The 13,016-nt window shown below is 40.9% G+C and overlaps 1 protein-coding gene across 5 annotated transcripts in view; it reads left to right on the top strand.

Annotated features, from left to right (window-relative positions):
• ush2a (Usher syndrome 2A (autosomal recessive, mild)) overlaps positions 1-13,016 on the top strand; it is a 216,232-nt gene that overhangs the window by 18,975 nt on the left and 184,241 nt on the right. For all 5 annotated transcript variants that reach the window (XM_040011777.1, XM_040011776.1, XM_040011778.1 and 2 more), the window contains one exon: positions 12,321-12,456. In XM_040011777.1, coding sequence (XP_039867711.1) covers positions 12,321-12,456 — 136 coding nt within the window. The remainder of the gene's footprint in view (positions 1-12,320; positions 12,457-13,016) is intronic.

Below are 13,016 nucleotides of genomic sequence, written 5' to 3' on the forward strand. Positions count from 1 at the left end.
GTCTACTACTGGCTTGGGGCAGTAAAAAAAAAACATATGCTGGACAAGTCGATTGGCCAGTTTAACACAAACACCCAAGTCTTTAGCTGTGATGATAACTGATTAGATAAAGTTAGCTCAGCTGTTTTTTTTTTTTCTTTTTTTTGGGGGGGGTAGTCAAATTTCTTGAAATGTGATTGGGGTTCTTAAGGACATCAACACAGGAAGTGACAATGTTGTGAGCAGAGACCAAAAAAAAAAAGTTAGTGCCATTCAGTGACTTAAATCATAGCTAGGCAAGATAACCATTTTCTCACCTTCGTGATGAGGGGGTTGAAGTGACTGCCAATATCAATACAGAAAGCTGTCAGTTGGCATAAGACAGGATGGCAAATACATTTGAGGATAACCTACTCAGCCAGAGCCTGGAATGTCTGCTAGTAAACAGCTGTCAACTACGAAGCGATTCGAGATGAGCAAACCACTTCCTGTGGGTATGGTTGTTTAGTGCCACGGAAAACATACTTCATTTGTTGAAAGGAAGACATGATGAGGGAATACAGGTACAGTGAAGGAAGCCTTGAACTTTTGACCAACAAAAACTATATCAAAGCAGAATGGCCAGTTTCTGCTGGCCAGTTAGTCCATTTCCAAATTCTTGAAGTGTTGCTGACAGAAGATTTGATTTGACTTAGTGATGAGCACACCTCTTAAACGTTTGTGAAATATGAGTTGCTGACTCAAATTCAAAGTGCTATATATTTTTTAGAATGAATAGAATTTCTCCTTTTAAACATCTGATAGTACAGGACTTTGGGCAAAATCTGCTGTTTGTTTAAATCTGACTTAATACAAAAATCCTTTATAATGTTAGTTAATATTATGCGCTTAAAATAAATGTAGAAGTTAAAAGGTTTTTTTGTGTGTGTAGGAGGCCTTACATGTCATATAGATACAAGCAGATTCACCACACTCTGTCCAATTTGCTTCTCCTGGTTTTGGTTTTGTCTCTGTACCACCTAGAATGGCAGAGAAAGATAGAGATACGCACTGAAGGTTACTTTGTGTGTGTTTATACTTTGCATAAGCATACACTATGTGTACATGCAAGGGAGCATTTTTATGCACCCTTTTGTATGCTCTCTGCATGTGTTTGTGTGCACCAGATTACATGCATTTATGTGTGTTTGTCTGTATGTGTGTGAAGGTGAGGCAAGGTTGTTATGCAGGGGTGAAGTGGACACCTCTATGGTAGCCCTCTGCCTGCTGGCACTGGAGGCAAAAGGGCACAAGACTGGCATCAATTACATAGAGAGAAAGAGAGAAAGGTGTGTGTGTGCATGCCCATTGTAGATTTTTTTTTAGCCTGAAGTTAATTAATTTATTTAACATCAGTGGTTTAAGTTAGTGTGTAGTGTGGTCCAGCTTAGTGGTGAGAGCAAGGCATTAATAGAAGCAGGGTTAGAGGTTTCATTCCCATTGGAGCTTGAAGATATGAGAGCTAAAAATGCATCCGGCTAGGGTTCTGCAAGGTGCTTTAGATTTAAAAAAGAAAAGAAAAAAAACTTCAAAACTTTTCAACCTTGTTAGAGCAAAAGGAGCTGTTTGTTTAATTCGGTTTTATTAAATTCAGGTTTATCGGTATAGCGCCAAATCACAACAATAGTCAAAGTATTCTTTACTGTAAGGTAAAGACCCAACAGTATTCTGGAGAAAACCTTAACAATCAAGCAACCTCGTATTAGCAAGCTCTTTGCAATGGTGAGAAGGAAAAACTCCCTTTTAACAGTTAGAAACCTCCAGCAGAACGAGGCTCAGAGAGGGGCAGCTATCTGCTATGATTATCTTCAACTTTCTTACATTTTAGTGTGGTTCTGTATCTGCGCTCTTGCACCATCATCTAGGTGTCACAAGTAGCAGGGAGAGGAAGCAGTTAGTAGAGGTTTATTCCCAATAAGAGAAAATGTGTTGGAGAAATTTCAAGCTCAACATGGCCCAAACTTAACCTGGTCACAATTCACTGGTGCATCCATGGCTTCTCAGCGAAAACAAGAATATCTTCTTTATTTAGTCTCTAACTGGGCTAAATATAAACAAGGAAGAATTTATTAATTTCTTTTTTCAATTTTGATAAAACAAGAAAAAACTACATTGAACACACCATTTTGAGGAAAAAATGTATTTGATTTGTCTCATTTCAGCATCTCTCCATTTTTACAGAGTAAATTCTCAGTATGTTCTCGTGAATGTTTTTTGTTAAAGGGATCCACTTTGCTTTTTGCTCTGAAAGAAAAAGTCTGAGAATTATGGTCTTTATTAAAAGGTTGGTGTGTCACCCTCTCTCTCTTTTTTCCTCTTTGTCTTTTTTTTTTTTTTTTTTACCAGAAGATAATTTTCTTTTCCTCCCTTTCTCATTCTCTCTTGCTACCTCATCTATCTCTCATTCTCTCCCCCTTTCATTGTCTTCCCTCTCCACCTTCTTTGCCCTTCCCTCTTTCCCTCTCATTTTACTCACACACAGTCTCTCCCTCTCTCACTCTCCATCTCCCTGGGGACAATTTTCTTTTCTTAAATAAACTGTCATAGCTAGTGTTAAAATATGGGCCTTACATGGGGTGAGCGCGGCAAGGCAAAGGCATGGGGCCCTGGGATGGTATAAAACATGGATAATATGCTGTGAGAGGTAATTGTATCTTTTAGCGCTGAGATGAGTAGAACAAATGTGTCTCCTCCCCATCTTTTCTCTCTCTCTTTTCCTTCTCTCCTTCTTTTCCTATCTCTTCCTTTACACACTTCAGCCGTGCTAATATGATAGAGAGAATATTGGCCGTACATCAGAGCTGCTAACAGTTCATAGTGAGTAAGGGCAAGCATAGAGGGGGGATGTGGGACTAAAGAGGGTGGGAGAGGATTGGAGAGTGAATAACAAGGAGAGGGAGGGTGATAACAGAAGAGACGGACTGAGAGAAATGGAGAGAGGAAAGGTGAAAATGTGCCTGAAGATGCAAAAGTGACATGCTGATGACACACAAAGTCAAAATCCACTTACTGATTTCACTTTGCTTGTTTTGCGTGTGAAGGGTGAGAACAGGGATAGCTTGGAATATGGAATTAATCAGTTTCCAAAATATATAGTTAAGAAAGAGATCTGAGAGCATCTAGTCACACAACACCATGACAAGGCCTCTGTCCCTTTGGTTCAAATGAAAACTTGAACACCTACTGTCTTAAGCTTAATCGTAAGTTAGCCAGCTGGATCCAATCAAGTAATCAGATTTTGATTAAATGAGCTCTTAGGAGCTCTCGCTTCTGCAGAGAGACACCTCTGGCTGCTATCTCCATATCATATATAGAATCAATACATTTTCATGGTAATGTGAAAACATTACTTTGAATTTGACAATTTTAAAGTCACCTTTGGTGGAGGTTTTTTTTTTTTTTTCCAATTTTGTCTTCTTCTTCTTAGTCTTTGTTGACCTGACCCAACTGCTCTTCCTTTCTGTGCACCTATTTTTTTGTTTTTTGTCCTTTTTATCTCATGTCTTTTACATGATGCTCAACTGTAGAATTTTGACAGCACCCAAGCATTACGTTATATTGAACTTGATTCTGTTTAACTGATGGTGACTCAAAACCATCATCCACCATCATTAGTTTTAACCATTTAAAAACTATTACTATTACTAGGTTGTTTAAATAAGACTGAGCTATAAATAGTAATAGTTAGATATTTTTTTTCCTTTTATATTGACTTGAATCGCAGTATCTTATGCTAAATATCTTCACCACTGGGGTTACTGGGACTCCTACTTTTGCAACCATATTACATGTGCTCTAATCATGGCCATTACTCTTCCGTATTCACACCAGTTTATTTTATTCTTTGTAATTTTAGTTGCTTATTCCTTCCTTCCTTCCTTCCCTTTTTCCTTCTTAATATTAAGAATAATTTTGCCACATACATCTCCTTTCTGGTGATGCCTTTATATACTTTACAAAACATCTCCTTTTATGTGTCACTTATTCTCGCCTGCTACTTTTCTCCAGTCAACAACAGTATTGTTCTCTCATTCACTAAACTCTTCACTCCAAACTCATAATATCTCTTGTTATTTGTCTTTCTCTCATTTTGTTTTTTTATGTCATTCTCACTGTCTTTATTCTTTATGTCTCTGTCTTTATTCCCCCCCCCCCCCCCCCCCATTGACAGCTTCACTGGCTGTGGAATGAGGTGTGCTATCAGTGAGTGGCATGTCAGTCAGTCACAGGGCAACATAGCCCAGAGGAGAGATGCAGGGGGAATAGAGCCTGGTGAAGTAGGATGTGTGGGGGCTGTGGCAGGAAGTCAGGGATTAGAGGAGGTAGAAAGAAGAGGATGAGGTATAAGAGGAGGAGACAGTGAAGCATAAGCTAAGCAACATGATTGGATTGTCCAAGAAACAAAAAGAAAAGCCAGGAGAGTATAATTCAAGTGAGCAGGGTGGAGAGATCAGGGTAAAAAGTAAAGATTTAAGGTATAAAGAATGATGAGAGCAAAAGAGTTGATGGGAGGGAAGTGCAAAATGTGGGAGAGGGGTAAGGTGGGATTCTGTGTGAGAAAGGTCAAACAGCAACAGTGCAGTGTATATAAACTAGTGTCTGTGAAAAACTTGCATTCAAACACCCATGTGCTCATGTGTACTATCACGCTCAGCTCTGCATAAAGCTTAGCATTCCCCTAGTTGTTAATAGAATAATCTGACAGCAGTAAAATAGATTTCTCTCTTAAAATACTTCCCTTTATGAATCATCATACTTTTTATGCTATGCCCTACCTTTGACCCTAAGCATCTTAGGGCATCAAATACATGTTAGCATCAAATACATGTTCTTTTTTATAATAACAAATATATATATAAGCTATGGTAAGGAAGGGCTGCTGACCTGAAAGATAGGATCATGGTGAAGCTGGAAACCTAGACTCTCTGTAGCCGATTACCAAGACTATGTGAAGTACCCTCTGAAGGTCTACTAAAAGATGTGAATGCAGCAATACTTAAAATCCCTACTGTGACCATCCCCCAAACCAACCAGCTGATCTATACACAGCAGCAGTCCTCACAGAGATGTTTGGCTGTAAGATGAACAGCCACAAGGAGCAGTGTCCTACATGGAGAAGGAGACTAGAGGCTAAGGTAGCACAGAGGGAAATTAGCCAACTATTGGAGCTACAGAAAGGTGCGATGAAGAAGGTGCCTAAGAAGTACAGTAAGCTGCCCATATCTGAGGCCTTGGAAACTGCCAAGGAAAGACTCACAGCCTTAGCCAGCCAATTGAAAAGGTATACCAAAGAGATAGAAAGCAGGAGAATAAACTAGCTGTACTTTGCTGAACCATCTAGGGTGTACTCTCAGTGGCAGGGGAACAACATGAGAACAGCCCCACCAAGGCTGGAGATGGAGTAATACTAGAAGAGCATCTGGAAAAATGATGCAACCCATAACTGCAATGCTCAGTGCTAGCTAGTGGAGCTAGGAGCAGACCACAGCAACCTCCTTGAACATGGCCCAGTATCCATCACAGTGGCAAACATCCAAGAAAGGGTCCCAGGTATAGATAATTGGACAGCACCAGGCCCAACATGATTCACACCTATTGGCTGAAGAAACTGACTGCACTCCATGAGCATCTGGCAGCACAAATGAACCAGCTGCTAATCAACGAGAGACACCCAGAATGGCTAACTGACAGCCAGACAGTCCTGATCCCCAAGGATCCCCAGAAGGGAGTGGGCCCATCCAACTACTGGCCAGTAACCTGCCTCATACCACATGGAAGCTCCTGTCAGGCATCATAGCGGCTAAGATGAACAGGCACATGGGTCAATACACGAGTAGGGCAAGTAACTGGAATTGGCAAGAATAACAGAGGGGCAAAACACCAGCTACTGGTAGACAGAGCAGTCGCTTGAGATTGCAAGAGCACCACCAACCTGTGCACTGTCTGGATTGACTATAAGAAATCCTATGAACTAATGCCCCTCACGTGGATGGAATGCCTAGAACTATACAAGATCAACAGGACCCTAATAACTTTCATCAGAAACTCAATAGGGATGTGACAAACAACACTAGAGGCCAACTTCAAGCGAATTGTACCATCAAGTGCAGGATCTACCAAGGAGATGCTCTGTCTCCACTGCTCTTCTGTACAGGCCTGAATCCCTTCAGTGAGAGCATTGGCAAGACTACGGATACCTACTACAGAATGGAGCATTTGTCAACCACCTCCTCTATATGGGTGCCATCAAGCAGTATGCCAGAAGTGAACGAGACATGGATTCACTCATCCACACAACTAGGGTATATAGCAATGACATCAGAATGTCATTTGGACTGGAGAAGTATAATTGGATGGTAACAAAGAGAGGGAAGGCCGTCAGAACTGAGGGGAATGAACTACCAGAAGGGAACATTGCAGATATCAAGGATAGCTACAAATACCTGAAAATCCCACAGGTAAATAGGAATGATGAAGAAGCCACTAGCGAATCCACAACCTGCAGAGGGTCAGGCATGTCCTGAAGAGTCAGCTGAATGGGAAGAACAAGATCTACGCCCTGATCAGATATCCTGCTGAATACAGAAGGAGATGGAAGCCACCAACATCAAGACAAAAAAGTTCCTGACCATGCATGGAGGGTATAGCCCCAAATCCAGCACCCTGAGACTGTATGCTAAGCAACAGGAGGGAGGTTGAGGATTAGTGAGTGTCAGAACCACTGTCCAGGATGAGACAACGAATATCCATGATTACATCAGGAAGATGGCCACAACTGACCATGTGCTTAGTGGATACCTGAGGCAGACGAACCCCGAGAAAGAAGAAGAGCAAGGAGAAGAACCATCGTGGAAGGATAGGCCCCTTTACGGTTTGTACCACCGGGAGATAGAAGAAGTGTCTGACATTCAGAAATCCTACCAGTAGCTGGACAAAGCTGGACTGAAAGACAGCACAGAGGCACTAATCATGGCAGCACAGATACAAGCTCTCGGCACAAGATTGTTAGAGGCTGGGGTCTGTCCCACCAGGCAAAATCCCAGGTGCAGGCTGTGTAAAGATGCACCTGAGGCAATCCAGCACATAACAGTAGGGTACAAGATGGTAGCAGGCAAAGCATACATGGAACGCCATAACCAAGTGGCCGGAACATCTGTGCCAAGTAGTGATAGATATAGCTATACTGATGGATAGCAACATGAGGAAGAAGAAACACGGGAAGCTTGAAAAATACCAAGGCCTGAGAGAAGAACTTGAGAAGATGTGGAGGGTGAAGGCAATAGTGGTCCCAGTGGTAATTGGAGCACTTGGTGCAGTGACCCCCAAGCTAGACGAGAGGCTCTAGCAGATCCTAGGACAACATCTGAGATCTCTGTCCAAAAGAGTACAGTCCTAGGAGGGTATAATAGATTTCAAAATTCTGCCGTTTTGCTCATGGTTTCTGTATCATGATGAGCTAAACCTTTAATCTGTGACAGCTGTCTATTTGTAACACCATTTTGAGTATGGTCTACCATACTCAAAATAGTAGACCTTCTGAGCTACAGCCATGGGGTGGCAGAGCAGGTCAGCCACTAATCAGAAGGTCGGTGGTTCGATCCCAGGCTGCCTCCTCGCTGCATGCTAAATATCCTTGGGCAAGATACTAACCCCATGTTTGCCTACTGGTGGTGGTCAGAGGGCCTGGTGGCGCCAGTGTCCGGCAGCCTCGCCTCTGTCAGTGCACCCCAGGGCAGCTGTGGCTACAATGTAACTTGCCATCGCCTGTGTGTGTGAATGGGTGAATGATTGAATGTAGTGTGAAGCGCTTTGGGGTCCTTAGGGACTAGAAAAGCGCTATACAAATGCAGGCCATTTATATAATCATCTAAAAATGTAAAGTTTATATAAAATTAAGGAAATTTGTTTTTCGTTTATTATTTCTTTGTTTAACAATGCTTCTTGGCAATAAATCCTATACCATTTGAAAGCCTGTTTATTTTCCCCCTAAATGGTGTCACATTTGTAAGGAAAATACATTTGTGGGTTGACCAGCAGAGCTGAGTGTGTGGGTTGCACCGATGAAAACTGCCAATGCCAAACATCTTATTTTGTTGTTGGCTTCTGGTACCCCAAGTGATGAAAATCAGTTGCCTTATTAGTGCTGTTCAGCAATGAATCCATATTGTGCCTATGACAGTTGGCTCGTAGGATCAAAGTGTGGAGAAGACCCTGATTGCTCCACTGATAGGGTACCAAGCTTGGTGGAGGCAATGTGGTGGTGTTGGACAGAATCTACCTCACTGGAAAAACAGGCGTTGTCATCATAGGAGGCATTCTCAGAGCAGAGAGATATCAAGATGAAATTCTTCAATCAGTGACAGTCCCATATCTCCAAAGTCTTGACCTCAACCCTAGTGAACACTTGTGGGATCAGCTTGGGTGTGCTGTTTGTGCCAGAGTGATGGTTCTTCTACATGCTGCTGAGGCCCCCGTATGTTAAATTTCCGATATGTCCTTTTCCTGTGAGACATCCAGTCATCCAATCCAGTGACACCAAAATAGCAGAATAGGCTGTTTGGCATTGGCAGAGAAGAGTTGACAAGTTGTTGTTTTTTTTACTCAACTCTGTTGCTCATTGTACACATGCATTTTCCTTACATATGTGGCACCACTTAAGGGAAAAATAAACAGGCTTTCAAGTGGTAAAAGATTTATTTCCAAGAAGCATTAATGACAAATACAGCACTAAGAGAATGACAAATACAGCATTAAATATGGAATATGTGCAGTGTATATATTTCAAAGGGACATGTTTCAATACATTGCTGATAATTTTACATTAAAACAGGGGTTTTAAACTTTTTTTTATCATGCCTCCCACCTCCACCCCCTGCAGAAATTGAACCATACCAGAAAAGAAAAAAAGAAATAGCAGGTTAAACAGGTAATATCACTTGAATGCATGTGGATGTGATGTAATGAATATTTTACAGCTGACTTTTTAAAAAACTTTTTTTGCTGATCCTTATGTTTGGTATTGGTTGCAGGTATTATATTGATATAAAATGAGAATTATTTACAATGGGTAATGTTTTTATATGACCAGAATAGCAACTTTGAGATGTTTTTTACTAGTACTTTCTTAACTGCCTTTACTTTTGTGGCCCACAGCTACGAATTTAGCTTAGGAGAAACACTGCTGTCCACACTGTGTACTGACCCATGGCTTGGCAGGAGTGTGAAAATCGAGAAGAGCTTTAGTCAAAATGCCAGTATACAGATCACTAAAAGCTTTCCACTCAGGGTGTTTCTGGGCTTTTAGAAAGGCTTAGGTGGTACTGTTGCCAGTGGGGTGAGTTTTGCGCCATGAAAGGGCGCTTAAAACTCCCAAAGAGGGCAAAAAATAAATATCACAGTTTAAAAAAAAAACTATTTAATAAATGTAAATTATGAAAGTCAGACTAAAGAGCTATAGAACTCTTTGATATATGTTTTAGGGGAAATATAGTACCTGGAAATCCTTTAAGGCAAGGCAAGGCAAGTTTATTTGTATAGCACAATTCAACAACAAGGTGATTCAAAGTGCTTTGAAGGCCATCAGTTTTACCACTGCAGTGAAAATGGGGATAATACAATGTAAAATAAGAATAAATAAAGAAAATGTGCTGTTTCTGTTTTATTATAGTTTAATTTTCATCTAACATCAACTGTGGCATTTTGATCAATGTAGCAGAAGAAGCAGTTTTCACACTGAAGGTATACAGGCCAGAAACTAATGATGCTTCTGCAGCTATAAGTAGTGGCATGGACCACAGTTGGTGCAGAGTTTGAGTTTTAATATTCAGTTTAGTTTAGGACTGAAACTTGCTGAAATCATATATCTTTACAGTTTCAGCTTTGATCTTAATGTGGCAGTTTGAGTTTGCAGGATACGGAAATAAAACCCATAGTTATCTTTTCAACCAGTCTTTGTAACCATTTTACAATTAATAATTGTTATAGTCGAAAAATTGGTTAGTCGCTTTGTTGAATAAATTGTTATACAGTATAACCCTGGGACATTCAGTTACAGTATGGTGCCAAATCAGGTAATTGCTATTCTTGTAAATACATAATTAACTAAAAATAGTGGCTGCTACTTGTGGATTACACTGTATAAATGGATATGCAAGTAGTGGCAATACCTTATGGTGCTTGTCCTCTGTGTAATAGAAAGAGAACAGGTAGAGTTTCAAATGCATCTTTCTTCTGGACACAGTCCAAATGAGACTAGTTATCAACACAAGAATTCAAGAAGTCCTTTTTCTGTTTACCCGTATGCTGAAAGAACTCTGAAGTTACACTGGCTAAAAGAGACGAAGAAAGGTGGAGGAAAGGATGAGGTAAAAATACAGATGGGCAGGGAAAAGGAAAACTGGAGAAAAAGTGTTTGTGAAAGCTAACAAAGGGGAGTTGGCTGTGTTTCAAAAGGGCGCATGGCGGCTAAGGAGGATGAAGTGCTTCAGGATTCATTTACATCAGGCCTGACAACTGCCTCACATCATCCCAAGAGCAACACAGCTCTGGCTTAGAGATTCCTAAAGAGGGCCCTTCTTCTAGCTTCCTCTCTTACAGCCACGCTCAGACTTTTCTTTCTCTTCCCCCTGTCTCTTTTTTCCCTCTTTTCTTTTTTTCCACTCCCTTACTCTCCTGCGCTCTCTCTTGTGCTCTCATGCGTTTGCCAGTCTTCAATCAGCTATCATGAAAGTGTCTGTCTGGGTGTCTTAACTATCCTCTGAGAGGCAGACACTTGTCTGGGCCTGCCTTCATCCCCTAAAGGCGTTTTTTGACTTGGACTTATTTCTCTCCTCACACCTTTTCAACTTCTCTAAAGAGCTGACAACAAGTGAGAATGACGGGGCAAGATAAACATGAGGGGAAGAGACAGGAAGGGAGATGAGAGGAGGAAGTCATCAAGTGAGAGGGAAGAGAAAGTAAAAATGGTTTTGGAAAAAGGGTAGAAAATGGAGAAAATGAAAATGAGGTGAGGAGACTGAAAAACTGAAAAAAAAGGTGAAGGAATCAAATGACCTCATGAAGAGGAGAAAGGACAAAGCAAGGAGGACCAGAGTGGAAGAGGCGAGAAAGATGAAACAGGAGAAGGAGGGCTCTAGTAAGACAGAGACTGTCACGTTTATCAGTGGTCCCACAGTGTGTTTCCCAAACACAGGATTTGGAGATTGCAGTAAAGGGAGAAAGTGGGACAGGACACATTAAAGTTTTTTTGGTGAGCGGAAGAAGAGGGGTGGGTGGGTGTGTGTGTGAGGCGGGGATGGGGGAGTGATGTCCCTTTTTTGGAAGTATCTTTCTTTTGGCCTGGGTTTGATGTGAAAGCGAACTGGTCCTGCTTTGACGGTGTTGTCTGCTGTGCAGTTTTTAATATTCATGCAGCAGATCAGGAAAGGAGAGGGGAAAGGAGTGGAGAGGAGATTTTTGGTCAAACAGAAAGCTAATTTGCAGCTGAGGCAGTTTAGCCTGAGGCACTTTCTGCTACTGGGGAAATGAGCTGGAAGATTAGCCGTATGTATAATTCACACACACGTAGTCACACACACACGCGCATAGATATGCACTGATGGTGTTTGCACACACTTTTGCACAAAGATGAACAGGCGAACACAGAGCAGCTGCTGCTTTCTAAGATGCTGTGTTACAGTAGTAACCTGCTGCTATGTCTGTACAGCTGCATGTGCCCTTCTGGCCACTCCCTTAATGGTCTGCAATAAAACTTTTAATGTGATCACTTTTGCACTGTCCTATATATAAAGCTTGGTGTAAAATATACATAGACATTATTTTAAAACATCGGTCAGTTTTCGTTTCTCAATCAAATCCTCAAGCTACTCTGAAAAGTAGAAGTGTTTTTTATTTTTTTAAATATAACTCAGTTATCCGAGTCAGTGTAGTGTACTAGTCACAGTTTTGTGACACTTTTGACATTTTTGTGACACTACCCTAGTTAATATACACCAAGGGGCTCAGATTTGCAGTTTTGTCATCTTCTACAACAAATGAAATTTAAAAAACAAACAAACACAACACTACATTTTCAGAAACATTTGTGGCTTTTTTCTTGTTTGTTTGTTTTTTTGTTATTTGTACTACTTGAACACTAAAGTAGCCAATGATGAGTGCAGCAGTGACCCACAGCTCATTTAGGTTTGAAACCCCTCATACACACAGTTCACTGCACAGAGCTGTAAACATACAAGGTAAATATAAAGAATGATTTCATTCTGCTCATCAAGGATATATGTATCTCCCTTTGATGGAAATTCCAGATCCATGACAGACATGCAAATCTTTTCCTGGATGGCCTTGAAGAGGATGGAACACCATTTGACACACAACAACTGACCACCAGGCTTTCTGATGTCAGTGAGGATGGTGCCATGTGGGTGGGACTCAGCTCTAAGGGTAAATATGACTGTTTTTTGTTTTTTTAAGTATTTTGATTTGTTTTTTTGTTTTTTTTAATACATTTTCATGAAATGCTTTTGATAAATTGCTTTACTTCAGCACCACATTACAGCCAGATGTTTTAGATGCTTTACTTCCTCTGTTGTGTTGTTTTAAATGTCTATGATGTCCAAACTGTAAAAACACTGCTTTAAGAATAAAGAATAAGCTTCACCTTTATTATCTGAGCCAGTACCACCATCTGGTTTTTTTTTCCAGTCCAAGAAGAGAAAAATTACTTCTTAGTTTATCATGTCAGTATATCTTAATATGGTGTCAATGACTGCTTCACCTTTATTTTCCTCCGAGCCTTTATCCTGCTTCAACTACACATCTGTGATTGATTCGTAGTGCCTGCGAGCTGTCTAACAGTCAATAGCAGAGAAATTGAGAGAAAAATGATATCCGTTCATCTCCAGGGTGATAAACGAGTGTTTTTCTTCTCGTTTATCAGTCATTGATCCGTAGTTCACAGCAGGTAGCAGCTGATCAGCTGAAGATCACAACAGAGAGGATGA

The sequence above is a fragment of the Simochromis diagramma genome, unplaced genomic scaffold (assembly GCF_900408965.1).
Source record: "Simochromis diagramma unplaced genomic scaffold, fSimDia1.1 OVJJ01000603.1, whole genome shotgun sequence".
NCBI classification, from domain to species: domain Eukaryota; kingdom Metazoa; phylum Chordata; class Actinopteri; order Cichliformes; family Cichlidae; genus Simochromis; species Simochromis diagramma.